The sequence below is a fragment of the Scomber japonicus genome, chromosome 12 (assembly GCF_027409825.1).
Source record: "Scomber japonicus isolate fScoJap1 chromosome 12, fScoJap1.pri, whole genome shotgun sequence".
In the NCBI taxonomy this organism is placed as follows: domain Eukaryota; kingdom Metazoa; phylum Chordata; class Actinopteri; order Scombriformes; family Scombridae; genus Scomber; species Scomber japonicus.
In genome coordinates this window covers 20,596,872-20,624,774 of record NC_070589.1, presented here as the reverse complement: position 1 = coordinate 20,624,774, position 27,903 = coordinate 20,596,872, and the positions used below count along the sequence as shown (strand labels likewise).

General features: G+C 38.0%; 2 protein-coding genes across 2 annotated transcripts; both read left to right on the top strand.

Annotated features, from left to right (window-relative positions):
• The first annotated feature begins 35 nt into the window (after positions 1–35).
• Positions 36–4,560, top strand: ccdc13 (coiled-coil domain containing 13). The gene is made up of 13 exons (XM_053329872.1): positions 36–184; positions 350–498; positions 592–734; positions 835–918; positions 1,023–1,139; positions 1,224–1,328; positions 1,442–1,603; positions 1,690–1,866; positions 2,532–2,741; positions 2,856–2,956; positions 3,255–3,317; positions 3,425–3,556; positions 4,455–4,560. Exons 1-13 carry the CDS (start codon positions 36–38, stop codon positions 4,558–4,560), a joined length of 1,698 nt encoding a protein of 565 aa, XP_053185847.1.
• A 10,745-nt stretch (positions 4,561–15,305) lies between these two features.
• On the top strand, positions 15,306–27,903 carry tmie (transmembrane inner ear). The gene is made up of 4 exons (XM_053329876.1): positions 15,306–15,416; positions 18,591–18,708; positions 19,876–20,025; positions 27,599–27,903. The coding sequence occupies exons 1-4, from the start codon at positions 15,306–15,308 to the stop codon at positions 27,901–27,903; spliced, it is 684 nt and encodes a 227-aa protein (XP_053185851.1).

The following is a 27,903-nucleotide window of genomic DNA, read 5'->3' as shown; positions in this document are numbered from 1 at the left end:
TGATTGTTTCTCCTTGATGATGTGGGTTATAGATCATGGAGCGTGATAATGAACTGATTGACTTGCGGCTTCAGTTCCAAGCTCTACAAAAACAGCAGGAGAAAAAGAAGCAAGAAAGGAAAAAGGAGAAAGAACCAGATAAACTCAATGCAAGTGATGTTCAGGATGATTTGAATCTATCAAAGCAAGGTGTTCAGGCAGACAGTCAGGAAGAAAGGTGAGTCTTACAAGGGTTAAATTAAATGTTTACCAAAGTTGTTTTCTTCAGTGGTGCTTTAACTAGTATGTTCTTAAATTGCAATAAATCCTTAAAATCTATTTATTATTTGTTTTAATTGCTTCCCTATAGACTGCTACAAAATGAGAATCACAATTTGCTGGACCAGCTGAGGGAGCTAAAGGATGAAAATGGACGGCTCTTCAAACTTTTGAGTGAGAAGGATTTTGAAATTAAACACCTGAAGAAGAAAAGAGAAGAAGAAATAATTGCCTTGGCAGGTATAATTATATAATTGCCACTTACTTTGCCTAAGTGTGATGTTATTGATTTGCCACAGCTTCTTCATGACTTATGCACTTGTCCTTGTTTAGGCACATCAGGCTTGACAGGAGATGTAGCAGCCACCAAGATTGTGGAGTTGTCCAAGAAGAACAGAGAGCTGACAGCTGAAATTGAGCGAGGAAAGATAAAATCCAAGCAAAACAGCAACCGAATTAAAGAGCTTGAGAAAGAGGTAACAGCATTAGGAATTAGATAACATTTAATTGAATTTGTCCAATTTATTATAGAGAGAATAAATTAATGAATAGCAATGTTTTTCTTTTTTTCTATAGCTGCAGGCTGCTCTTGCACACTCTCCATTGGTGCAAAAGATTGATACAAAGTTACAGGACAGGAGGTCATCTGAAGACAGTGAGGTAATTTTTAATGTGAAAATTGACCTAAATAATTTTTCAATGTGGTCTTCCTGACTTTAATGATGGCAACTCAATTGAAATCATTTATAATTTGTTTACAAAAGCAGGAAAATCCTGTGGTGAAATCTCTACAGGAGAAATTAGCTGCTGCACAGCTGAAAGTGATCGAGTATCGCAACCAGGTTCAGTCTGTCAAACAGGAGTTAAAAATTGCTCAGAGGGTAGTAGTGCAAATTTTCTTTATTAATTAATTAATTAATTCATTAGAACTGTTACCTTTATGTAAAGGTTGCTCTTTGATACAGGCTTTGATCTGTGAGGTTGGGGAGGAGGTCAACCTTCAGCATTTATTAAGCTGTCCAGGGAGCTTTAGAGGTCGCGCGCAGCAGATACTGGCTCTTCAGGCGAGGGTAAGCATAAGCATAACATAAAACAAATTCCCGAACAGAATCAATGGTAAGAGAAGGAGACAATGAAGAACTTTTGAAAATTAATACATACAAGATCAAAACTTGTGCAACAGGTACGGGACCTTGAGCAGCAGTTGAACCAGTCGGCTCAGCGGAAACAGTCAAGTGCCCTGAGTGTAGAGGAAGAGATTCTGGGCCTCCAGAAAACTCCTCCTCAAGACAGGAACCTCAGCTACATTCGTGCCATTGAGAAGGAGAAGAGAGAGGCATTTGAGGTGTGCATACATTTATTATTATTATTTTCATATTCAATTGAAATGTGAATTTATCACTGCCCTGCTCTCTTTCCACAACTGCACAGAGGATCTCAGTGGACTATGAAACCCTCCTGAAAGACCAGGAGGGTGTAAAGAAAAAACTGGAAGCATCTAAAGCCAGGAACAAATCTCTGTCTGCTGAAATCAAAACTCTGAAGGTCCAGATCTCCACTTTACTGGAGAAGGGTAAACATGATGATGAGCTTGTGGATGCTCTGCTGGTAAGGCATTAGATAATTAAAAAAATATGGGCATTTATATTTATATACTTAGTATATCTGCTACTATGTGCACACAAAAAACTGTAGTACATTGACATTTACAAACACAGGTGGTTTTGTAAGGTTATAATAAAATATTTGGCTACATTTTTTCAATTAATATTTTAAAACTGTTTTCCCTGTGAATCATCCTTTTAGCAACTAGAAAAGTATATGACCATCATGCCAACTTGGATTTGGTCTCTGGATGTACAATTCATGTTTAGAAGTGCAAATCATAATGGAATTTTGCCACAGACAAACATTTAAAAAACTGAAATTGGAGTGGCATGGTTTTATATAACAGCAAGAATATATTGTGTATTGTAGCTCTGTTAATGAGCTAAACATGGTTGAATGCATAACATGATTAAAACCCATCTGACAATCTGTGGTTTAGGAGCAAAATGCTCCATGAAAGGCATAAAGAGTCTAAATATTAACCGTGCATTACTATACAGTTCAGTTAACAACCAAACCAGGACCAAAATCATCTCATTTCACATCAAATTTACAAGTTAAAGCCACATAAATACATACTTCAGAGAGATCATCTGAGATGAGACTGCTTCATCACATTATTCTCAACTGGAATACCTGGTCCTTACCTCATCTGCCTCTGGCAGAAGCAGCAGACCCAGATGCAAGAGGTACTCACACGGCTCAGCCAACAGCAGAATGTACAGAACAAGAAGACCCAGCCGAGCCAGGGAGAGCAGCTGAGCAGTAAGCCTTCAATGCACAGCGATCTCATCCAGAAGCTTAACCAGATGGTTGCTGACAAAGAGGCCAAGATCAAAGAACTAGAGGAGGAAATCCAGCAGCTCTCGGTCAAGGTAAAAACATGGATAAATAATGCGATTGTAAATGCACCTCAGCAAACATGGCAATGTATTTTATGTCTTGGAAAAGTTTAGTAACCATTGAGAGTGTGTTCACAACTTTTGCAGGAACAGAGCACAGACAGACAGTCTAGCTCCAACTCAACAATTTGCAGTTCAGGATTGTCCCCTGAAGAGGGAGACACTACCAAAAGAATGACATCTTCTGGGTATGTGTGCGACTAGTAATCATAATAAAGGATCATACTTACTTTAATTAGATTATTCATTAAAACTTCTGTCCCCTGTTTACATCTTTAAAAAATCTAACACTAATATCCTAGGTCAACTGTTACAGTGTGGCTGAATTTTATAGCAAAAATAATGGTTAATAATTTAATAATTGACTCGGGCTAATGGGGGTCCTTCATCAGGATATTGATTTTGTTTGATGCTCCGTGGGGATTTTTTGTGTGTGTATTCTGCTTGGATTTCTGTTAATATGAATGTGTGTCATCTCCTTTCCAGTTCTGTTTCTAAATTTGGTCATAAACTGGTGCTTCCTGCCGTGGGAAGTAGTGTAGGTTTCAAGTAAGTGGACATAAACCTGTATTTATTCCTGTTTTGTGTTATAGACATAAATTATGTGCCAAAGTATTATCAGCTAAAATGTTCATGTTTTATCCTTCTGTTCCCAGAGGCCCAAGTTCTTCAAAATGTCCACAATGTTTAGCTGATGTGAGCTCACAGATGACCCAGTGTAATGAATATAAAATCATCTGTATGGAAAAGGACAGACTTCTCGAACAAGTGAACATCCTACAGACAAAGTAATTCATTTTTTAGATAGTGTTTTTTTATCTCTGCAATTTTTGTCTGGTAAACATATTTTTTCTCCAATTTATTTCACTCCATTTTCTGCTGCCGGTGTATCATTGTGTTTGTAGAGAAACATTGATGTAAAAATAGCATTTCATCTGTAGCTATAAAACAGTTCAATTTATACTGATTCAAACAAAAACTCACAAGAACACAAGCACATTGCAAAGCTAAAAGCTACAGCTAGATCAAGAATCATGCTACTGGTGCAGCATCTTGTCTTTATCAAGGATTGTTTTTAGTCAAAATTATTCCATGTTAGAGCACCTTTGTTATTATAAACACTTTGTTATGCCAACATGAAAAAATGTCATCTGCTTATGAAAGACTGCCACATCAAAAGCACTGCAGTGTTGTGGTTTAGTTTGGCTCTGCAAGTACACAATAGTTAAATAATTCACATGAGGAACAATGAAACTGCAATGCAATTAAATATTATTTGCATATTTTAATTTCTTCATTTTATATTTTTCAAAATTATTTTTTACTAGTATAACATGAGGGAATGTTATAATGCTAAACGATTACAACATTCAATCTGTAGTTCATTGTGTGGCCCATTTCAAGGCCAAAGACACTTGTTATTCCTTTTTATTTTTTGCAGGGTTTCAGGCTAAAGTAGTGATTGCTACCTTTTCCTTGCTTACAGCCACATTACATAAATAAATCAGTAAATTGATTGTGTCATCAATTACAGTACAAATTATTATAAAAGTAAGCAATGTATCTATTCAGATGTCTATCTGTCTGACACGTCATCAGTCCATCTCTACAGTTGCCATCGAGAGGAACGGCATTATGTTGAATCAACTTTTAACCATCGTATTCCTTCCTTGTGTTAATCTCCAGAGAGAAAGAGATGAACCAAAGGTGTTTGGAGGCAGAACAGAAATACCAGGAGGAGCGCCATAGGACAGTCCTGGAACAACAGCTGGAGAGGACAAAAGTGGATTGAGAATAAGTCATTTGTAAACAGCAATGGTGGAACTGGTATGGCAAGGCTCAGTGAAAGCATGATGTGACAATGTCAGGGGCATGTGGTCCATTAAGGGCTCTGGGGAACCGCCCTTCATGCAATTCCAATTGTGAAATAGGACATATTATGTTATTTGTTGTGTGTATACATTTCAGTTGTTACCCTCATATAAATCATACATAATTACAGAAATGTGTGATGACAAATGAAAAAATGCTGCCTACAGTTTTTGTCTGATTTATATGCCGAATTGCGTAGTTTTCTACACCCAATGGGGTATGCGTGATATGATAGTTCTCATTGACCACTATTGTAAAGGAGACATTGGGAACTGCAAACATGATCAATTATGACACTTTTTTTTATTATGAATGTTTGATCTATGGAGGTTTTATATCTGTAAAACTTTCCTCAAGCTGAGAAAAACTATTTAAAATCCGTAACATCTCTATAATGTAAAGTCTATAGGCCATGCAGGAACTTGTGGGCGGGGGCCAGCTAGAGAAACACAAATGTGCAATTCCAGCGGGCCACATATCCCCAGGAGTAAACCTAGCTAGAAACGTTTTTTGGCGCATACGCCAGTTGAGTAATTTTTACTGTACTCAATAGGGACTATTTTTGCCTGTTATAATACATCCATGGAATTGATTGGTTTATTGATTGATTGATTGATTGGTTGACACTGCACACTGAATAATAACTGGATCTGGGCAGACAGTTTTATGCCCACGAAATGTCAGATTTTTGATTGCAATTTTCCAACTAATAGCTACATCCGTGTTAGATGACATTTACGGATCATTGTGGCACTGTGGTTGATAATTCAACATCGAAAGCAGTTGTTAAGCTGCCACCAAAAGATACTTTTTTAGAAAACACTAGCCTAGCTGCTAGCCACCAGCAGCTGGCGCTCTGCTACATTGTATGGCACATGCTCACAGTCAAAATACACAGAGCTACCTAGTGGAAAGGTCATGCCACACCGCTGAGCTACATGGTGGAAATGTCAAGCCATGCCACAGCAAGCACTTGTAATTTTTTAATTTTTTTTTTTTTTTTTTAAATGCTCTGACTCATCAATTTTCTTCCATTTTTGTTTTGCTTATGGCCATCATGAACAGGTTGGCAGGAGTCTTTAGGCTGTGTTCAGACTGCAGGCCAATCTGATTCAAATCTGATTCCTTCTCAAATCCGATTTTTAGGCCTGACTGTCCACACTGTTTTATCAAGTGTCCAAATCGGATTTGGCTCTGTTCAGACTGGGCCACATTAATGGCCAATCTGACAGGTAGTAGCAACGTTGTCAGAGCAGAGGGGTCATCTAGCGTGTATTGTGTGTGATGTCATATAATTGTTACAGCAATAACAAACCGGCTGTAAGAGAACGCCCCTATCTCGCCAAAGATTAATTAAGAATTTGGTTTCGTCCTCTGTCCAAAGACTGATGTTTTCGATGTCTATTGATATCAGCTAGCAACAACAACTCGAATAAGTGCGGGTCTGGTGTCACATAGAGTGATGTAGAGTAGCGTAGAGAGACATCACGGACAGTCAAAACCGGTTTGAGTGTTTGGAGCTGTTCATACTCAGACACATCTGTCCAAATGTGATTTGAAACTACCTCCCAAAGGTGGTTTCGATCTGGTTTGCAAAAATCGGTTTTCATGTGATTTATGTTCAGAAGCCATCTGGTTCCAATCTAGATTGGCTAAAAATCAGATTTTGGCTTGCAGTGTGAACGCAGCCCAGAGCTTTCTGTAAACAACTTAATACTCCAACAACTCTGTTGCCATTCTAATATTGAAGACACTGTGTGGATGCTTTAACCTGGTCCTAAAAAGGCAACATTTTTGTTTATCCTACCAAAAAAATTTAAATAGCAAATTAACGCCAGAAAGAAACGACACGACAATGGACACACTGCCAAGGGACAGTGCTCACTCTACCCCTCATGTTTGGGCTGTGCAAAGATGTTAGTGTTGCTCTTGTATGTTGTTTCCTGGCTGGTCATTCAGCTGGAGGAAACAGAGGCGCTGAGGGCATCACTAAAGAGCACTCTCCACCATGACCTGCAGCTCTACGGTGACGTGATGAGACAAGTCAAGCATGTTTTCCTGCAGGGTCTGTGACAGCCCAGACAAGACACTAACCAGGGGAACTGGCTGGTCCCTGCGTAACCTCACGTCCAGCTGAGCCCTACCTTCTCCTGTCACATGTGACAAACAGCAGCCTGCAGGAAACAGGCTCTCCTCTTCTGCCACACAAACATCATGCAGACCATAGTCTTTTTCTCCATTTGAACCCTCATATACAGTTTTTGATGGTTTCTTTGTGCATTCGATGACCTCAGTTTAGTATACCTTGAGTAGCAGAGCTTTTAACTTAACCCTAATGGCATCAGACAAGTATTCCTTGATTGCAGAAATGTTTGATGCTGATAGGATGTCTCCCCATGGTTTCATGACTTGTATGCTTGCTGTTTTATAAATGTCACTGTCACATTTTATTAAATCAACATATGTCTTTTCCACTACTGGCAACCTTAAGTGCATTGCATATATAGAGATCAACAATGTCTATTTTTTGTGCATGTGTACGCAAATTAAACATCCAATTTTAATCAGTGAGAGGGAGCCAAACTTTCACCAAATGTTTTCAACCTACTATGACTATGACTTTTGATTTTTTTTTGCCCCAATTGGTTGTACATAAATGTGTGACAAGCCAATCCAAATAGTAAACACCCCAGTTAAGTTCCCAAAAGCTTTAATATTCCCTTTAAATATTACTGCTAATGATTTCTGACTTGAAACCAGCTGTGTGGGAATAGTGGTTGAAAATGAATGCGGACTCAAGCTGCACAAACTCCCACTGTAGTCCTCCATGCATTCCCCAGAGCATGTCACATGTATGTACAGTATGTGATCTTAGCTCCTTAATCCAAAGGTTGTCTGGTTATGCGTAGCCTGGTGGGAGTGGCTCTCATATTCATACTAACATCTGAGTTATTTTCTTCCGATGTAGCCAAAAGGATTTCAGCAGAACCCCCCACCCCCCCTCCACATCACGCTTAATTTAAAACCATGGCTGAGTTAGTGTGCTGCTTCAAATACCGCACTATTTCTTCCAGGACCCTGTGGGAGATTGGCAGGTCCCCATTGGACTGAGCGAGAAAGTGCCACAAGACAAAAATATCAGAGTTTGGATGTGATGAAGAAATCCTTTATGCGCAGAGAAACAAAAAACAGCCTGTGTTGAATACCTCCTGGATAGAAGGTGAGGCACCCTTTCATGTAATGGAGGTTACCACTCACTGTTGAGATTTGTCTTTGAAGAAACAGAAGAGATATCATATGCTTTATGACCACATGCCCTACAGGATTGCCAAATATGTATCAAAGTAGCAATGTGCGTCAGAAAGGGTGTTGATGGAGCAAATACTTGTCATGGTCCCTAACTGCATCCGAGTCCAGGGAAAATGTTTAACTTAGCCTAATAAATTTTTGTTTGGTTGTGTTTTCTAAATCTGCACAACACAACTTCATATAAAAATGAAGTCAGTGTTTGCAAACACGTAGAATATTTCCTCAAAACTGCAATCTAAAGCTTTTTATTTTGTACTTGTGGTGCTTGATAGGAATAAGGCCAATATTACCAGTTTGGGGATTTTAAATAAAGGTTATTGCTGTAGGATACTCATTCCACTATCACTTCAGTTCACGCCTATGTTGTCATAGATTAATTTGACTACTTCAGTTGACTTCAGTCATTAAAGAGTGTCATCACTTTCAAATAAATTATATTTCACTAAACAATTTTAATATTGTTTTATGAAGCTGTATTACGCAGAAAGGTGTAGATTTATTCCAAAATGCCCAATAACCCACCAAACCAAACACAAACTTATGTAAACACAGCATACGTAAACAGCCTCACCTATTTGTCATTCCAGGTTTGAATGACTCCTTTCTCCATCCTTCTCCTCAGAGGTATTCCCTCGTTCTGGACCAATGCTTCCTGCAGACCATTGACTGCATCCAGAAACTAAAGTAAATAGTAGAGCTGTGAACGCAGAGGTTAAAGTTAGCCATCAGTATATGAGGGATCTGTGAACTTTACTCAGGCCAGAAAACGGTTTGTGCCTCTATGAGTCCATTCATCTCCTAGTGCCTCTCATTTACATTTAATGGAAAGAAAATAAACAGTCAAGCCCTAATGTGCTCATTTACAGTAAGTAGAAACAGAATAATGAGCTGTTATCTTTACTAAGACAGTGGTGAAGCAATGATAAGCACTTTTAATACACGAAATGCTCATCAAAGTCCACAGGATGAATATAATTGTTTCTGACACCAATATCTAAAGTCACAGTACCAGTCCTTTACCACAGTCACACACATAATTCATTGTGATGAGGTGAGGAGACAAGGGAGATTATCTTTTCTTCATTTTGATCTGTACAGCTTGCTTTCTTGTTTCAAAACCTTTGAAGTTATTCTTGCTGGTTTTCAAGCTTAGGCTGCGCTTGCAGTCCCCCAATGGACAGTCTGGTGCAGTGAGGTATCATGTCAATACTTGTGGCAATTTTGTTCATTTCAACAAGTTTAAATAAATGTGTGTCCAGATACAGGAAGCATCACTAGATGGCAGTGTGGTTAGTCATGTGCTGTATTTTAACCACTTTTGATGTGTTTTTCTGACAGCCATTAACTTGTCCTCAATGATGTAGTCTGAAACAGAAAATCCAAATTAAACATATACAGTATGCAGTCTGTTGTATACAGCATTGTTGTTCTATACATTCTAATTGTCATTTAATGACCTAGTGCTAATTTAATTAGTGAACTGTAAAAGAAAGTAATCTCCTTACTTCTGAAAGGGGATGGAGTTAATAAAGAAGTGAATAAATATGAAATTACGATAAATGCAATAATTGCACCATAGTATTGTCCTTTTGGGAATGTTATTGGGTAGGTCACTCCTTTGATTCAGCAAATATACATGCTTATATTTTAGAGGTGATGGGGCTGAATAACATCCCAGTTTTATTTTTGTTTTTTTTTGTTTAACTACTGAAACAGGACAACCGCACAACGGCACAAAGAGCAGAATGACACAAGAACAGATTGACTCTAAAATGGTGACAATATGACAAACAGTAGCTCCTCACTGTCTGTGCTCTGCATGCTGACTGACTGTCCTCTCCTATCACTGTATTAACCTAGCTGTCACTTTTGGCTCCTCCTTATCCCCCCCAACGAACGAATAGTTTTCTCACGCTGTACTGAAATACTCTCCATGTTCTGTCAAACTCAGAAAAATAATTAAACTTTTAGGAAACAATTCACCATACAGCTGATGTTCCTGGCAGGGGAAAAAATCTGCTTTATTTTGGTACTCAACTACTGATACTGCCAAAGAGAAAATATGCAGTTTATTTATGGCTAAACAGAAGAGAACGTGTCTAAGCTGGAAGTTTGAATCATTGGCTGTGTGATGTGTGTCCATTGTCATTGGGGCAGATATCCTTAATGCTCCAGGCAGCTTACACATAAAGACTGCATAACTGTATAAAAGTAGCTGACTGGAGCTGCAATGCAGGAGGAGCAGTAGTGTCCATTAATGAACAAAGCTGTTTAACTACGCATGGTGAATCAATGGCAGTAACATTTTGCTCATGATCCGTAACACAAGCCTAGCTGCTGGCTACCAGAAGCTAGCTCGGATCTGCTGCTTTCTGGACATGTGGAGCATGTGCTTATTTTGTAGATTTGTCTTTATCTGATGGTTCGAGACAGAGAGAGGGAGAGAGAGAGAGAGAGAGAGAGAGAGAGAGAGAGAGAGAGATAATTGGGAGAAAGTGACAAAAGGGGATGGCATGCCAGCTGAGCCACCATGACACCCCAGGAGGCTGCTTATTGCTCAGAAAAATACTGTTTGTGTATGCTTTATGAATATAAATATGTTAAGCTTTGTTTTGACACAGTAGTCATATCCACTGATTAACGCTTTATGGATCTCCTCTGTGTCTGCGCAGGCCTATATTGTAGCTGTTTATGTTGTGCTCTATGTGAAGGTTGTATGTAACTAAACACTGTCAGAGCCCATTGGGAAAAACACAATGCTCAAAGATTTCAAGATGTTCTTCTCAGAATACGCTATTTAAGTTGCATTATTAAAACAGAATTCTGCTCAATTTGAAAATGAACATACATGCAAACTGCTGTAACCTGGACAAGCTGTAACCAGTTTCTTCCTTTTTTCCCATGTAACTGCTTTATGACACTAAAGTAACATAAAACAGATATATTTGGTATATATACTATATGTATAGGCTCTAAGTGGAGAATCTACCACCACCTTACTTGTCCTCTACCCCCCGATGCAGGCGTTAATGGCTCCAAGCGCATTTCTTCCATCACACAGAATCTAGCTCAGCAGACGGCCATCGGACGAAAATGTCAAACACTCAGTTTGTCCCTCTGGAAGGAAACCTGCAGGGAAACCTCAGTGTTTGAGGGTGGAGGATGCAACATGTTCTCTTAACCCATTCTTGACTATCACAGCCCAAAATAACAGTGATAGCCATAACCATGGATAACACAACTACACATATTGTGTAGTTTACCAAAAAAGAATAAAACAAGTACATCAATCAAGTAAAGCAAGTGCATCTATTAAATAAATCTCTACAGTATGAATTGCATAATTTCACATTGTAATATCTCAGACACCACTTTAATGCTGTTTTACATTTTTTGTTAAATAAAAATTGAATTAAAAAAACCCACCCATATATCCATAGAGATTCTAGTAACATTCTTGTACAGACATACTTTACCTTGTTTGTAAATGGAAGGAGCTGGGACCGGTATGTACCAAATTTTAGCTAGAACCTCCATGCATTAAGCATTAAGGATCCTTTGTGTCCTGCTTAGGCAATTGGTTATATTTATTAATCAAATTTGGTTATATCTTATATTCAATGCATACAGATTTCCCCCTTTAATTTTTGCATTCCTATGGTGGCCAACAGAAACAAAAAAACCCACACGTAAAGAGAAATCGTTGTGGCAACAAATACATGGTATCAAGAAAGAGTACACGAGAAAAATAGAGCTACTGTAAATTTTACAAACAAATCTGGAAAAGACTTTAAAAAAACTGGTGAACATTCTACCAGTGTATGGCTAATGTTAGATGTCTCCAATAATACTGAATCATGCAAATATATATATTTTTAATTCTTTTGGACTTCTGTACTTGCTTGTGTTTTCCGTGTTTGCAGCCCATTTCTTGATGCCACATACTGTATGTCTTGTCAAGTTGGAGAATACATTACTTTATTATATGCAGTGAGTTTTTTCCCCCACAAAAGCTACTAATGCATTTTCAAAGCGGTGAAGATGTTTTCACCATGTTGCATTTTGCACGTTTCGTTAACAGCATTGTACAGAGCTGTACAATTTCCTCTCATATACAGACACCCAGACCACACAGTGGATAATCATACGTGCATGGTGATGATAATGAATTACAGTAAGCAAGATGGTTTACTCACTCACAAACATTTGAATGAGCAAGTGGGTTCTTCACATCTAAAATATTTTATTTTTCTAAGTTCATTTTTAATACTTTGGCATTGAGAGATAGGAGGAAGCTGGACTGGCTGTAGTAACTTTTTTTAATTAAAGATAAAATATCAAGACAATGCAGTATTACACCAGATGTTGTTTTCTGATACCTGCTGTACTTTTAACAATGACCAAAATCAAGTTATAAGATATTCCACTCTGTTAACAGAGAGAGAGATTCAATTACAAAAAACAAAAACAATATTAAGTTTTGCACAATCTTATCAGATGCAAAAATGCAGGAGGTTATATGTCACTGTCAGGCTTGATGTACCACAGCTGATGTAGCACTGTAACACTGACATGGTAATTGTGTTGAACACCTGTGACAAAATCCAATCACTGCGAGCTATTTCTGACTAAGGCTAAGGGCAAGGGTTCTCATTATCACCAGAAACCCTTAGGATGTGGCTGCAGGGGGATAGCAAACGTTTCCCTATTAATCATAATCAGGGAAGTCGGATTCAAGTGTGTTACATATGTAAGTGTAGGTTCCTCCATCAATACACATTATGCATAGTTTCTATGGTGATTAATGGTTGATTCACAATGGCCTTGGCTGAAAAGAAAAACTTTGATGATGATATTTTTTGTCACTGTTTAATTAGAGACTTTACAAGACAAAGGAAAAGATTGGCAAATGGAACTATAATGACAGCGAATCCACTTTGACTGATAGCATTTCTTATTAAAGAGCCTTTTAGACCTTCCCTATGACATGAGGATGATGCTTGATTTTACAGTATGTGAAATGCATTTCCCTGCCGAATCCTCCCCTCAGTCTCTTTAAAGTCGTTTATCTGGAACCATGTACTCTGTGAGTATAATGTCTAAGCCATTTTCTTTCATTTCAAAAATAGATTGTTGGTTGTGAACTGTATAATTTATGGCAAATCATTTATTTTAGTTTCTTTAAATATTCCACCAGCAGCAGATTTATGCTTCAAATATGAGCTTCAGACTACATTATACAAAATTCCATGTGGTCCCATTATTGGAGGTGACCTAAATAATATTTTTAGTAAATTAGATCAATGAGGCACCAAATAGAACCCAAAGTTATATCCTGCAGGTCTATCAATTTTCATAGGAAGAATAATTTGGAAGGCTCATGGAGAATGTTGTTCCCTAATAGTAGATTACTTTATTTGTTCATATTCTAAGAAAAGCAACTTTCAAAATCTTTGTTAAATAGCTTACTTGCCCCCTCTCTATATCGTATGGGCTGTATTTAAAGCCTTTATTAGAGTAGTTATTATTTTATATTTTATATAGAAAGATCAAAGAAAGGGTAATTAAATAGGAAAAGAAGCACAAACAAAATGTAGGACAACATGAAGGGAAGGCATAGCAGCAATTAAAACATATGAATATGAATATGATGCACTGGTAAGTAAAATAACAATTACACATGTAATTCTAATAAAGTCTCTTACTTTTGTGCATATAAATCTGAGAGACAAGTTATCCAAGTTATATTGGATAACAATTCTTGTCTAGTCAGAGCTTATGAAACAAAAAACAGAATCAATTATACTATTATACTAAAGGCAAACTAGTGATGATAAGCAATAGACTTTCTAGAAAAACCCTTGGTTTAATTCACTTTCACCACACGTTTTTATATTTGGCAGTCACATGCAGGCACATGCTTGCAACTGCCTAACTTTTAAGAAAAATATATTAGAAAAATAAGGTAAATATGACAATATTTTAATTTTCCTTATCAGATAATTCAGTTAATTACATTTATTATAAATTTCCCCTGGCCCAGGATTTTACTAATAATATCCTGACTGACAAAATTTACCTTAGGAAGGGGTTCCAGACAGGGGCGCCCCGATCCCCCCTTGTGTCTGCCGCTGGCAGAGAATATGTGAGAAGTGAGGAGTATTAAATAACTTGAAATTCGACCACCAAAAATATTTTGGTGGTTGAGTCTTTACCCATTGAGGAAAGACTTATTTGGAATAAACTACCACTGCATATTTGAGAGACAATTTCTGTCTAGACTAAAATCTAGCCTAAAGAATATATTTTCTTTTTTATTCTATGGCCTCTACTGATTTCACTGGCTGGGAACTCAAATCACCAACAGTTTTTCTCTTTGACAAGTAGTCACCCCAACCTGTTTCGGTGATATAGTTTCTCGTTTTTACATAGCTTCAACCACATTGTTATATTAACATTATTATCTGTGTATTTGTGTGTAATGGGTGGGTGGTGTACACTGTGTGGAGTTGTAATGCAGTTGAAAATTAAGTAGAAGTTAGTGGAATATTGAGCTTTTTTGCAGATGATCTTTTGCTGTAGCTAACAGATTTTGAGACATCTATCCCCACTGGAAATGCTGTCTTGATAATCAGAAACTTTATTTAGAGAAAACAGAACTTGTACCTTGTGGCTTAAGAGTTATCACAAACCAAAGCAGCAACCAGAAACCTGAAAATATTTCTGGATTTAAGACACACAACGGCAGGTAAAGTAATTTAATTCCAACTCCTGTTCTTTCTTTAGGCATGTGCATATAGAACAAAATGGTTGGATGTTCACATTTTGCCACACTGAGGGGATGAGGCTTTGCGGACTCCATATTTCTGACTCTGAGGCCATAAAAATGATGACGCTCACAGCCACTTGCTTCCCTGTCCTGCGCAGGCCAACCTCATGGTTAACAGTACTGCCCATCCCCCTTCGTAGTTAACTCCCTGTCCACAGCAGGATGAGCTGGTTGTAAACCACACCAGCTCTATTAATTAATTAATGTACCCTAACTGCAGGGCTGGCTCCCTCCATTGTGATGGGAAAGCCTTGAGCCGCATGCAGTTGCGACTGCTGGTGTGCCTTCGGGTTCCTGCAGTGTGTGGGAAAGGAGGCATGAGATAGAGGAGAAGAGCAGCAGACAACTGTGGATGGGAGGAAACCGTCAGCACCATAGTCACTATTAATCACCCAGGGCCATTGTGGTCCTGTCCTGTAAACGGCGCCAGTGCAGGCAGGCAGGCAGACAGAGAGAAAAAGGGAGAGAGGAAGAAGAAGAGGGAGAGGGGGGGGAAGGGTGGCTGCAGGGAGAAAGAAGGGGAGAGAATGGTTGGGGATCAGCCTGTATGCCCACCTCAGTTCCTACTGCAGGGCTGGGGAGCAGTGCTACTGTCTCAGTGCTTGTCCTCCGTGTTCTCCCAGATCCCGGATCCTGAGGTAAGACAGCCTGATACATCACTATGTCCTCCACAGGTTCCTCTGAAGAATAACCTGAGGATTATTCTGTGATGGGGGGCAGCTGTTGTTTTATGTAATCTGTGTTTATTGTAAGGTTGCCAGACTTGTTTGTTGCCTTATGTGACGAGGTGTGACTGAATGTTAAAACCTGATACATTATATTGTGTTACATGGAACAGCCAACCCACATGTGTGTTATAGGTGCAAAAAGAAGGGTGAATGTAATATGTCCTGGCCTGAAGTTGTTTTTGCTTTGGGGCTGAGGTATAGATGGTTACATGCAGAACATGACTTCTACAGTAATCTGAACATAACAACTGAAACCCTGTGTTTATGTTAATAAAAATACATGCTGCTAAAATAGACAATTGACATAGTAGTGACATTTTAAAATGTTGTTGTGGTTGTATTTATTGAAATTTTAGAAGCAAAACTGTAGAAATAAATCAACCATACCATTGTAATAAATTGAGTGGTGAAATAATATGTAATACAACTCAGAAACTGGGAAAATATTGATTGTGAATAATACAAAAGATTATGGATACAGTTGGATACAGCTGGATATAGTTTTAATAAAGCTGTAGACAATGGATTACATTTATTTTTTATGACTGAATAAACAGTGTGACATCCACATCTACTGAACTCTGATCTGCTGCAAACCAACACTTGAGCCTATTATAGAGGGTCAGGGAAAGTGCAAGAAACTTCTATTGATAGCCTCCATCTGGCTGCTTGAATGACGCATGCAGTGTTTTCTAAAGTGAAAAAAGTGAGGGTTGAGTTGGAAACAGAAGATGCTTGATGAATAAACATACTGTAATGTTTATAGTGTGAACCAGATCTACAGTATAGTCTCAGCATCTTCAAATGTCTATGACTATGAAAACTCATGAGTTATACTTTTTGTTTGTTTGGTTTGTTATGAAGGCTCATTTCTGTTCAGCTGAGAGCACAGAGGATGAGAGTGACTTTAAACAACACAAATCCAAATACTGAAACCATGGCATGCCTCTGTTTTGACATTGTTTTGTAAATCATGATTTAATTATTAGTCTTTTGGTATTACTGTACATGTATAATAACTCAACCTAGGTCTTCCATTCATTTATACTAATTTTGCAAGTCTCTTGAGTATCTTCTGGGAAAAACAAAATAAAACACTTACTTGGGGTAGAATATCCAAACATGCCATTGAATATGTAATTAAACAAACTAACAAATTATCCAACAAACTAACCCACAAACAAAATTAGGTCATAATTTGGAGTATTTAACAATGACGATGAGGTAACTTGAGGTCAGTATGGTTCTGAATCTGTTGTTTGTTCCACCAAAAGAAAACTTGAGGCTTACACCAACTAATCCTACCACATGAGATGCCCCACAAGAGGAAAGGAAATAGTATTACATAATCATTCTTAAAGCAAAAAAAATGTCATTATTTAAGGGCAGTGCTAAATAGCCTCCTTAAGGCTAATCCTGCTGTGGGAGATGCATCAACACAATTGTAATCTCAGACCGTTTCCCAACCACATTCTTTGTTAAATTTCACAGCCCCTCTTGTGCCCTCTGCAAACTAACAGTATAGAGACCCTGAAGGCAGCGTGTACTGTCACTTTGGCATGCCGGCATGCTGAAGCCAGATTAGGCCCGACAACCACAGGTTGTGTTGCCCTGGTGCTGATTCTCTCACAAGGCACGAAAGAGAACATTTTTGGTATCTGATTTATTTGGTTCTCTCTACATGAGCTAAGACATGTACTCTCCTGAAGCATTTTCTTATTAATAACTCTATGCAAACACCTGCACATTATTATTTGACAAAAGTATTTTAGTTAATTTCTACCTAAACCAAAGCAAACCTTTTCCATTTCCTTTCTTATCCTCCGTAGAGCCTCCACCCCTGGTGTTTACTACCTGTCTTATTCTTAGAACATTTTTCTTTTTCACCACTTAATGGAGCTACCAGTATAGGCAGCAAATGTAATAAGTGTCCATTTTCTAATCCATCGCTTGTTGCTTTACGGACTTAAGTATAGAGCTTCCAAAACAGGCTTGTATCATCCAATAGAGTGATCGATCAATATACAGCAGGCAGGGTGAAATCCTCTCAATGATTTTTATCAGGGAACTGATGCTTGGCTGTCTCCACCAAAGTATGATCCAAGCCATTGATCTAACACAAAGACACACACCTACACATGCATTCTTTGTGCGTCATTTTCCCTTATCCCCAGCTCTGCAGAGAGGTGTTTTGAAATGGGATAAGTGTTTGTTTTGGGGCGTTATCAGCTGAATTTTTGTGCAGCAAAGAATTAAGACATCTGAGATGATTGTGAGGATTCAGAGAAAATGCTGAAAAATTCCAAAAACCAAGCCTTGCTTGGTTTTATGCAGGTCATGTTTGTAGACCAGCACCTCTTTGGTTGGTTGGTGTCAAGTAAGTAATTGGTGAGATTGAGGTGGCGAAAGAGCCTTTTTTGTTTTTTGTTTTACACTTTGCTCATGCCTTGATTAAATAATAATAATAATTCAAGTCAGCTCTGTGGTTTTGACTTGGAGTCCTTGTGTTTTTCAGGAACTGTATGTCAGCTCTGTTAAATGTCATAAACCTAATAAATAGTACATAAAAACAATATGTCAACCATTCCTACAAAGTATGGCATCTTGGGCTTGAAACTAAGTGCAGATTGTATGGTGAGGTTGTATAAAAACATCAGACAAGTGTTGAGGATGAGAGGCTGAAATAAGCGTTGGACATCTTGACCACGTGACGTATGATAACAGGTGATTAGGGAATCTGTGGCTTTTTAAGGACTTCAAAGGCTTTTTTAAAAGATCTAAATGGTGTTAATCTATGACTGTAATATGTATATTAGATTCAAAAAGGTTTCATCATGAACTCATTTGTGCTTCAAGTCAGGATGACAAAGAAGTGACTGAAAAATCTTACATTAATTACTAAGCTGGCATAGATCAAAGTATGACAGAGAAAACCTAACATAAGTCTTAGATGATGTAAAGCTTGACTCCCACTCACATCTTGTTTACTCTGTGAGGTTTTCTCTCCACTGTAAGGCCGATTTCTGCAGGTTTATTTGTGTTGTGGAGACTTTTTTTTTTAAGTGTTCTTTTTTTTCCCCACAGCTTTTACCCACAGATCCCCCAAAGAAGCCAGACCCCGTCAACTCAGAGACTGTTGTTTTCTGGGGGCTTCGGCTATGGCAGGTCATCGGCATCTTTTCAGTGTTTGTTTTAGCAATTGGTCAGTATATCTCATGCATTCATATTGTTGTCATCTTCTTGAAATAAATACTGCTATCTTAAGATATCGCTAAAGAAGTCTGTGCATACAATTATGGGTCCACTGTGTGATTATTAAGCACCATGTGATAGGAGTGCAGAGATTCATATATTGACAAGAGAGATGGGGATCACTCTGGTGTTTCTGGGAGTCATCCAAGTAGTTGTACATCTTGTTGACACGTAACTCTGAAAAAGTGGGTCCAAACACTGTGTCGTGTACAATGAAAATAAGCAGCAAAAATATTCTTAAAGTTAGACTCTTTAATATCACTTGAAGATTTTAAAAGGCTGTACTTGTGTATCTGCAATCACTCGTAATTGCTTTTCTTAATGTGGAACCAATGTCTAATGTGTTCCTGTCAATTAGCTGTCCATACTAATCTGTGTATATTGATTCTTGTAAACAGATCCCACTCAAGGAGACTATCTATTTGAATAAAGGATTAAATGAAAGTAAAAATCGGAACTGTAAAACACAGAAAGGAAAGAGCTTGCTTTGCTTTTCACAATCTGTCTAATTTGAATCAAAACGACAAATCTTTAGTCAAAATGTGGGTGTTTCTCAATCCAAACCAAAATAGCATCAGTCAAATTTTCTGATTCTGACTAAATAACTTACCTGTTGTTTTTGACCTAACCCTTAAATACATACCTCAGGTCTTTAAACCAAATAATATGCTGTATAATTTATTAAATATTAGCCAAGCACACCCTCAAGTCGCCGTGAGTTTGTGTCAAACTGTCAGGATTTTGAAATCATTGTTTTAATGATCAAAAGGTTTATAGGTTTTTAAGATCCTACGGTTGATAAGGGTTTTTTGATATGCAGGTAGCAGGCAATAACCAGTCATGTTGCAATGACCAAAAGTGACCACTAGGGATTGTTTAATAAATGTGTCTGCATTTGTTTTCTCAAAGTGTCACTCATTAAGCATTATAGTAGTAATGTACACATATATAAAAACACATATAATAGGCTATGTTGAAAGATAGGAATTAGATTTTAAAAATAACAAGTCTGTATACAGTCAGGGGTTAAAATGTTCGAACTCATCATTATCTTGTAAATGACATTGCAATGAATAACATATCTGTTGAACAACCTCTCCTCTCTCTCTCCATTTAGTTATCACTCTGTGCTGTATATTCAAATGTCGAATCCCAAGGACAAAAAAGGAAATTGAAGCACGGCATGCACAGAGAGAGGCTGCCAAGAAATACGCCAACACATTAGAGACAGTGCCACCTCTGAATGAACTGACTGAGATCCCAGGATGTAAGTACCTTTCACTGATATCTTTTCAGTATTTATATGACTATATTAAATTGGTAAATTGATGGCTCCAACTGAGAAAATGGGAGATAAATGTTTGAAAACAGTTTGAACTTTAACACAGAGAAGAGGTGTGACATCAATAAACTGCAGAGAGTACATTAAGTCCCTCATGACCGGTCTGTGATTGCTCTATAAACGCACACGAGAGATTTCAAAATTGGGGAGGAATAACTTTCCTGTCCAGTTTTCTGCAGCACTACGGTTTAGATTTGGGTCTCTACCTACAGTGCCTATAAAATGTATTTACCCCCTTGGATGTTTTCCCCTTTTATTGCTTTTAAAACAGATTCCTACAAAGTAATGTCAATTAATTAAAAATATATAATGTAAAATATGTGATTGCATAAATATTCATCCCCTTCAAGTCAGTATTTAGTAGATGCACCTTTGGCCGCAATCACAGCACTGAGTGTGTGTAGTCTCAATCAGACTTACACATCTGGACACTGCAATTTTAATCCATTCTTCTTTGCAAAACTACTCAAACTCTGTCCGGTTGCTCAAGAACAGGCGTGAACAGCTCTATTTCAAGTCCAGTAACAAATTCTCTGTTGGATTGAGGCCTGGCTTTGTCTCTGATACTCCAGAACATTCACCTTTCTGTGTAGCTTTCACTGTATGCTTCAGGTCATTGTCTTTCTGGAAAATAAATCTTCTCCCATGTCGAAGTTCTTTTGCAGACTGAATCAGATTGTCCTCCAGTATTTTGCGATATTTTAGTGCATTCATTTTACCCTCTACCTTTAAAAAGGCTTCCAGGGCCTGCTGCTGAGAAGCATCCCCACAGCATGATGCTGCCTTCGCCATGCTTCATGGTGGGGATGGTGTGTTTGTGGTGATGTGCAGTGTTTCATGTCCGCCAAACATAGCGTAGTTTTGTTAATTTTGGTCTCATCAGACCCATTAACCTTCTTCCTGTTGACCTTGGAGTCTCCAACATGCCTTTGGATGAACTCTAGTCAAGATTTAATATGTGTTTTCTTCAACAGTGGCTTTCTCTTTGCCGCTCTTCCATAAAGCTACAGTTGTTGTTTGCAGAGTCTCTCCCACTTCAACTGCTGAAGCTTTGAACTCCTTCAGAGTAGTCACAGGTGTCTTGGTGGCCTCCCTCATCAGTCTCCCTCTCGACGGTCTGCTCTAGGCAGATTTACATAAATGCCATATTCCTTAACTTCTAAATGATGGATTGAACTGAACTCCAGGGGATGTTCAGTGAGTTGGATTTTTTTTGTATCCATCCCCTCACTTCTACTTTTCAATAACCTCTTCTTGGAATTTCTTGGAATTTCTTGGAGTGTTATTTTGTCTTCATGGTGTAATTGTAGCATGAGTACTGATGAACCAGTGACGGGACCTTCCAGAAACAGGTGTTTTTACTAGCACCAGTTGGCTTGACCTCTATTGAATTAGGTCAGTCAGGGGGTGAATATGTATGCAATAATTTAGTTTACTTTATTTTAATTAATGGACATTACTATGTATAAATCTATTTTCACTTTGACATTAAAAAGGTTTTTTTTTTGTACATTTTTCTCTAAAATGTTTTATTGACCATGATTAAGTTTATAAAAGCAATAAAGGGGGAAAACATCCAAGGGGTGAATACTTTTTCTAGGCACTGTATGGGCAGAGAGGTGTATTTAATACCAGAATTTAATTTTGTCAAATCTACAGGGTCTTTCAGGACTTTCTCTGTTGTGGACCCACAGCTACTTTTTTCCCTTTTTCTTTTTTCTACAGCAGCTTTGATTTCTCAGCTTGTTGCTGTATCTGCTTGTCACCTCTTAAAACTCACTGCCTTGTTATAATTCTCTTCTCTTCTCTTCTCTTCTCTTCTCTTCTCTTCTCTTCTCTTCTCTTCTCTTCTCTTCTCTTCTCTTCTCTTCTCTTCCCTTCTCTTCTCTTCTCTTCTCTTCTCTTCTCTTCTCTTCTCTTCTCTTCTCTTCTCTTCTCTTCTCCTCTCTTCTCTTCTCTTCTCTTCTCTCCCCTTCCCTTCCCTTCCCTTCCCTTCCCTTCCCTTCTCTTCTCTTCTCTTCTCTTCTCTTCTCTTCTCTTCTCTTCTCTTCTCTTCTCTTCCCTTCCCTTCCCTTCCCTTCCCTTCCCTTCCCTTCTCTTCTCTTCTCTTCTCTTCTCTTCTCTTCTCTTCTCTTCTCTTCTCTTCTCTTCTCTTCTCTTCTCTTCTCTTCTCTTCTTTTCTCTTCTCTTTTCCCTTTTCTTCCAGCCACCCCTGAAGTCTCTGCAGTACAGACAGTCTCTGAGCAGGTCCAAACTCAAAGTACTAACACGAGCCAGCTTTCAGTCAGTAGAGTCAGCGAGGAGCACCCCAGCCCCCCCACTTTGCCAGAGACAGGATGACTTTTTCCGCTCTTATCTTCTGCACTCATCTTCCTTCAGAAACTTAAAAACATAGTGTATACATTGATAGCCATTCTAAAAGTGTGCTTCATGCATCTATCGACCATCTATCCTGCAGTTGGTGAGACAGCAGTCCAACTTGTCCTCAAATCTTATTGTTGTAAGTGGAACTCAAAAACATGTATCTCTTGTTCAACTGCTGAGCATGTCATTAGAAATATATAGTTAAATAAAAAATGGATTTGAATTTACCCAAACCATTTACTCAATAGTATAAATATAGTGCAGCAGTAACTGTGTGTCATAAAAAACTAAACTTTTATTGTGGCTGCAACATACAGATTGTACTATATTTGCACATATTATTTATTTGGGGTCGGACTTTTGTATCTTGTGAGGCTTTCTTCTTCTTCTTAAAGCTTGGATGTTTTTAAGATACCGTAGACAAAGTTTATTTGCATGAACATATGAGAGAAAATGTGAAAGAACATTACTTTGATAACTTTCTGAGACACATACAATTGCTATTACAGTCACCAGTGAAAATGGTAATGCATGTTGCATGCCTAATTTCAGATGTTTGTCCTCTGTGTTCATCTTTTTAGCTTTGAATAAACCAAATTATTTACACTATCTTCAGCTAGTGTAAATGGAACATGATCATTGATGTCAACCCTGGTCTCATCTATGATTAAATATTCTTGTTTTTACTTTTCTTCTTTCTCTCAGGAATTTGGTGTCTCTGGCCTGGTGTGTATCTAAGCTATTGTAGTTATTTAGTTGTGGCTTTTTCAAGCTTAGAACAATGACACATATAGAGACTGACATCTGCCTTGTCTTATTTCTCTTGTGGACATATTATGCATTCGTGCGCACAAGTGCATTTGTTGGTTATTGTGTATGGAAGAAAAGTCACTGAGTTGTCAATACGTTTTTCCAGCATAATAACTGTGTCAAATAACATCTGCATTAGAAGGGGGGAAAACACATTACATCACATGATGAACCTACTGTGGCATGAGCATCTATATATCAAGTGTCATCACGGACAGCTGATCTAAAATGCATTGGAGTAAATCCTCTTCCGTGACTATAGAAGTAACTAGTCAACCGCATGGCCTGGAGAAGGGCTGAAGGGGAGGCACACTGACTGCAGCCATTATAACGACTGAGGACGATCAGCTGCTCTCAACCGTGAACTCCAAACAAACCGCAATGTAATGTTTGCTTCTGGATTAACTCAGAGAGGGGAAACAGAAATACATGCAAATATGCAAATTGTCTTTGCAGCCTTTCTGCATTGGTTATGTGACATAACCAATGCAGAAAGGCTGCAGATATTGCATATTTAGTGATAACAATATGACATAACTTATGTCATATTGTTATCACTAAATATGCAATATCTGAAAAATCAAATGACCACACTATGAGATAATAAGGAGTGAATGTATTATAATAGAATTTAAAGTACCTTAGTCAGGACTAATAAATTGAATTCACAAGCATAACTTTCTTTTTAAAGTGAGGGCTTAATCATGTCAAGCAGCTTAAATGTTGTTTCAGAGCAATCAGTTAAAAACAACATCAAATATAACTTAGCAGGTATTTAAAAATATCAAGAAATCAAGAAATCCACACTCTTATCTTTTTTGGACGTGTGCATGGATATATTTTTCCTACTGAAAGGTATGTGTTATGCATAAGTAAAGAGTCAGGCAGTCAGATTTTTTTTAAAGATGTCTGACATCCTCCATTGAGAATTTCTCTGTGCCTCCATTTACACATACTTACTGAGCTGTTAAAACCATCTGGGGCAAAATATGAGAAAAAAGTGGTGAGCCTTTCCAGTTTCACAGCCAATATCTGTTGCGAACACAGTGAGACAAACAAAAGGAAGGAACAAAAAGCTGCTGCGCTGTTATTCTCTATCATCCCTTTCTCTTCATCTCCATCAAAAACATTCACACAACAATATTAAACGAAAACACAGGGACTGAAAAGGGAGAGTTGTGAATCAATACCTCCTATTCTCCACTCTCACTTATCTATTAACTCTCAGCAGACCTGCTGTTTCTACAGTACAGACTCCATAATTCCAAGCAGCTGGAAAAGAAGAAATACTCAATGTCGCCAAACTGTTGCAGCTGTTGTTTTAACAACTCAAACACATTTCTACACATCTGCCGCCTATAGCTCTGAAGGGGCAGCGAGGAAAAGGTCGTTTGAGGTTCAGAGCACACCGACTGATGAGTGACAGACTTGCGAAAAGGAATTTGGTCCGGTTACAAGTCTCGCTCTGTTCCTCAGGATGAGAAAACAAAATAATTCCAAAATAAACAGGCATTATTTAGGATATTAGCGAGTCAGTTTCTGACAAGCATCATGTCTCAGATTCTGACAATGAACTATATTGTCCCAGTCACAGTGAACTCACTTTTTTTTAAATGTCACAATGCTAAAATGCACCGTGCCCTCAGGTTTTTATCAAAACAATTGTACCAGCTTTGACTGAGCTGATTTTTTGACATTTAGGGATGGTGTGCAGGCCAGGGCCTTTTGTAGAAGGTGATGGTAACCTTTCATCATTCCACTGCCACACAACCAATATGTAAACAACAAAAGGTTTCTTGAAAGAAGTATTCGGATCCTTTACTTCCATTCTGTAACAACTAAAAGTCCTGTGTTCCAAATAGTAGTTACATAGAGAAGCAAAGTGCACTTTTACTATGAAGTAAAGAAATTGCCCCTTTGATAGTTGTATTATTGTATAAGACTTATTAGATTGTTAATTTAACTACTTTTTATAATCTTTGGTACAGTGGTTCCCAATCTATGGGTCGGGCCTTCTCCAAAGGGCCACAAGATAAACATGCTCTACAAAACTGTTTTAATTTTTTGGACTTTTCTCAGATCTAGGCTTATTTGAGAAATAGTGGAAAATAAAAATACCTCTTTAGGCTTTGAACTTAAACAAAACCATATGAAATTTAAAGATGAACCCACTCTTGCTAATAACTCATACACATGTAAAACATAACAATTAGCCACAGTTAGACAACTTCAGGCTGCTTTTTAGTAAGGAGTCATAAGCCAAAAGGTGGTTTCATTGTCAACAATGTATCTTTTACAAACTGGTCATATGTAAATAGTTACTATAGCTGTCAAATAAATGTAGAGGAGTAAAAAGTACAATATTTCCCACTGAAATGTGGGAGAGTAGAAGTATAGGAGGAAGTGTGGAGTACTGATGCATCAGTTGAGTGCAAGTTTTGTCAGAAGCAGACTGGTATGTAAAACAGCAAGACGAAAAGAGGCAAGAAAAAAGAGACTTGTGAGTGCAAGAGAAATGCACAAGGAGGAGAGTGCAAGACATTTTCAGAAATCAGCTGAAATTCAAGGAAATCTATTCATAAACATCTTGATGGTTGGTTGATTGTTTTAAGTCACTTGGATTACCCCTCACAACAACTTTTGACATTTGGTTTGTGTTTGTCATTTGGTTTCTTGGCCTTCGTTTGTGTATTCAGTGTCTCTGCAGTATTTGCAGAGTACTGGGAATATGTTTGCTTTGCTACTGAAAAAATAATACAAAAAGAAAGAAAAAAAAGCTATGGAGCTCCTTTTGGCTACAACTACAGTCTTTTCTTTGAGCAATTTTCACAGTCTTTAAACAATAGTTGCTGAAGTGTAAAATGACTCCAATTTTTTCTTCTAGATCTATATCACAGTCAGGTGTAATTGGTTAAATCTCGCCTGAGGCTGCTGTTACATGTTTTGGGGGATTTGTTAGGCTCTTTTAGCATTGTATCATCTGTTGTTTGGGGTGAACCTTTCATTTAGAGAATTCCTCTGTCAAATCTATTAAAAGAAACTGCTGTGGGTTTAAATGATCCAAGAAATGATTTGAAAATATCTCAAAATATAATATTTTTTCTTTCTCTGTAAAGGAGGGTTAGCTTTACAAGTTAGCTTTCATGTAAAAACAAAGAAACCTTGATGCAAACAAATTAAATGAGGCATAACAACATTATAATTAGATTTATAACAGAAGGAGGCTGCAGCCTGCGGTATACTTTGCATTTAAAGGTCAATAGCTTTTGGACATTTCCGAGTTCAGAATCTCCACATGCAGTCAGTTTTAAGATTACTTTCGCATACATAATTGTATGCATAATTAGACAGGTTTGGTGTCTGTTAGAGAATATAATGCAGAAGTAGTAATATTTTGGAAAATGGAAAGGACACTTATTGACTTTCTTGCCAAGAGTGACTTGAGAATATCAGTACCACTCTAATATTTGTCCATTAAATATGAAACGAAAGGTTTACTTAGCATAAAGACCGGAAATGGCTAGCCAGGCTCCAAAGGTAATAAAATCCAATTACCAGCACCTGAAAAGCTCACTAAAAATAATTAGTTAATAGTTTCTTCCATACAAAAACCAAAGTCAAACAAGTTTCAGTTTTATTGAAGGTCATGTGCTAGACTATTTATTGGTGGAGTACAGTAACTTCCTGTCATGCTGAAGTCACCTCTGGTTGCCTGGTGTAAGCACATCAAGTAAATTTTATGCTCCGCTTTTTGTACGAATTAAAATGAGATAGGTGATATTAGTGATATTTAGAAGTGCTGGTGGTTGGAATATTGTTACATTTGAACAGAGCTAGGCTAGCTGTTCACTCCATTTCCAGTCTCTACGCTCAGCTATTATAACTGGTGTTTGGCTGTTGCCTTACTGATTGACCTATGCCCTTAGGTCCAAAACAGATTTCTTTCTTTTTTGGAAATATTTACTACTTAAGTGTACTTTTCTTCTGCTCCCTGCAACTTCAAGGTGATATTTATCATCACTACCTCTGTTAGTCATGTACATCTGGATGTCAAAACATTATCTCTATCGAAACACATGAATCTGACTGCAAACTTTTGTTCTTCATTTCTTACACGGAAAGCTCCTCAATCCCATTAAAAGAGTAAATAGACCATGGTTATTAGAACAGATAGAAACAGATGTTCCTTCATTTCATGCAACCTACTTAGCACAGCATTCTGTTGGATTAAATTCTGCCTTCCAGTTACTGTTAAAGGCAGGATCCTGTTGATACCTGTAACTGCCGTGATGCTTTTAACCTTCTGTGGCTTGTTTTCCTGCAGCTGCAAAAGTGGAAGAAAAGGAGGAGGTGACAACAGTCTCCGGGAAAGTGGATGCTGATAAAGGGGAGAAGAAGACCAAGGAGGGCAAGAAGGAGGGCAAAGGTGCCAAAGAAACGAAAGGAGATGAAAACGATGCATCAGCAAAGAAGAAGGGTGAAAAGGGAGCAGCCAACAAAGAAGGTGGTGAAGGGAAAGGGAAGAAATCTGGAGAAAAGGGGGACAAGGGGGACAAAGAGGACAAAGGTGAAAAAGGCGAAAAAGGCAAAGGAGGGGCTAAAGGAGGAGCCAAGAAAGCTCAAAAGTGA

Bases quoted from the DNA above. Each gene is read 5' to 3' on its own strand.
- ccdc13 (XM_053329872.1), top strand. From the start codon at position 36: ATGGAGCGTGATAATGAACTGATTGACTTGCGGCTTCAGTTCCAAGCT. The intron at 735-834 runs GTAACAGCATTA...TTTTTTCTATAG, and splicing joins TTAAAGAGCTTGAGAAAGAG to CTGCAGGCTGCTCTTGCACA. The intron at 3,318-3,424 runs GTAAGTGGACAT...TTCTGTTCCCAG, and splicing joins GGAAGTAGTGTAGGTTTCAA to AGGCCCAAGTTCTTCAAAAT.
- tmie (XM_053329876.1), top strand. From the start codon at position 15,306: ATGGTTGGGGATCAGCCTGTATGCCCACCTCAGTTCCTACTGCAGGGC. The intron at 18,709-19,875 runs GTCAGTATATCT...CTCTCCATTTAG, and splicing joins AGTGTTTGTTTTAGCAATTG to TTATCACTCTGTGCTGTATA. The intron at 20,026-27,598 runs GTAAGTACCTTT...GTTTTCCTGCAG, and splicing joins ACTGACTGAGATCCCAGGAT to CTGCAAAAGTGGAAGAAAAG.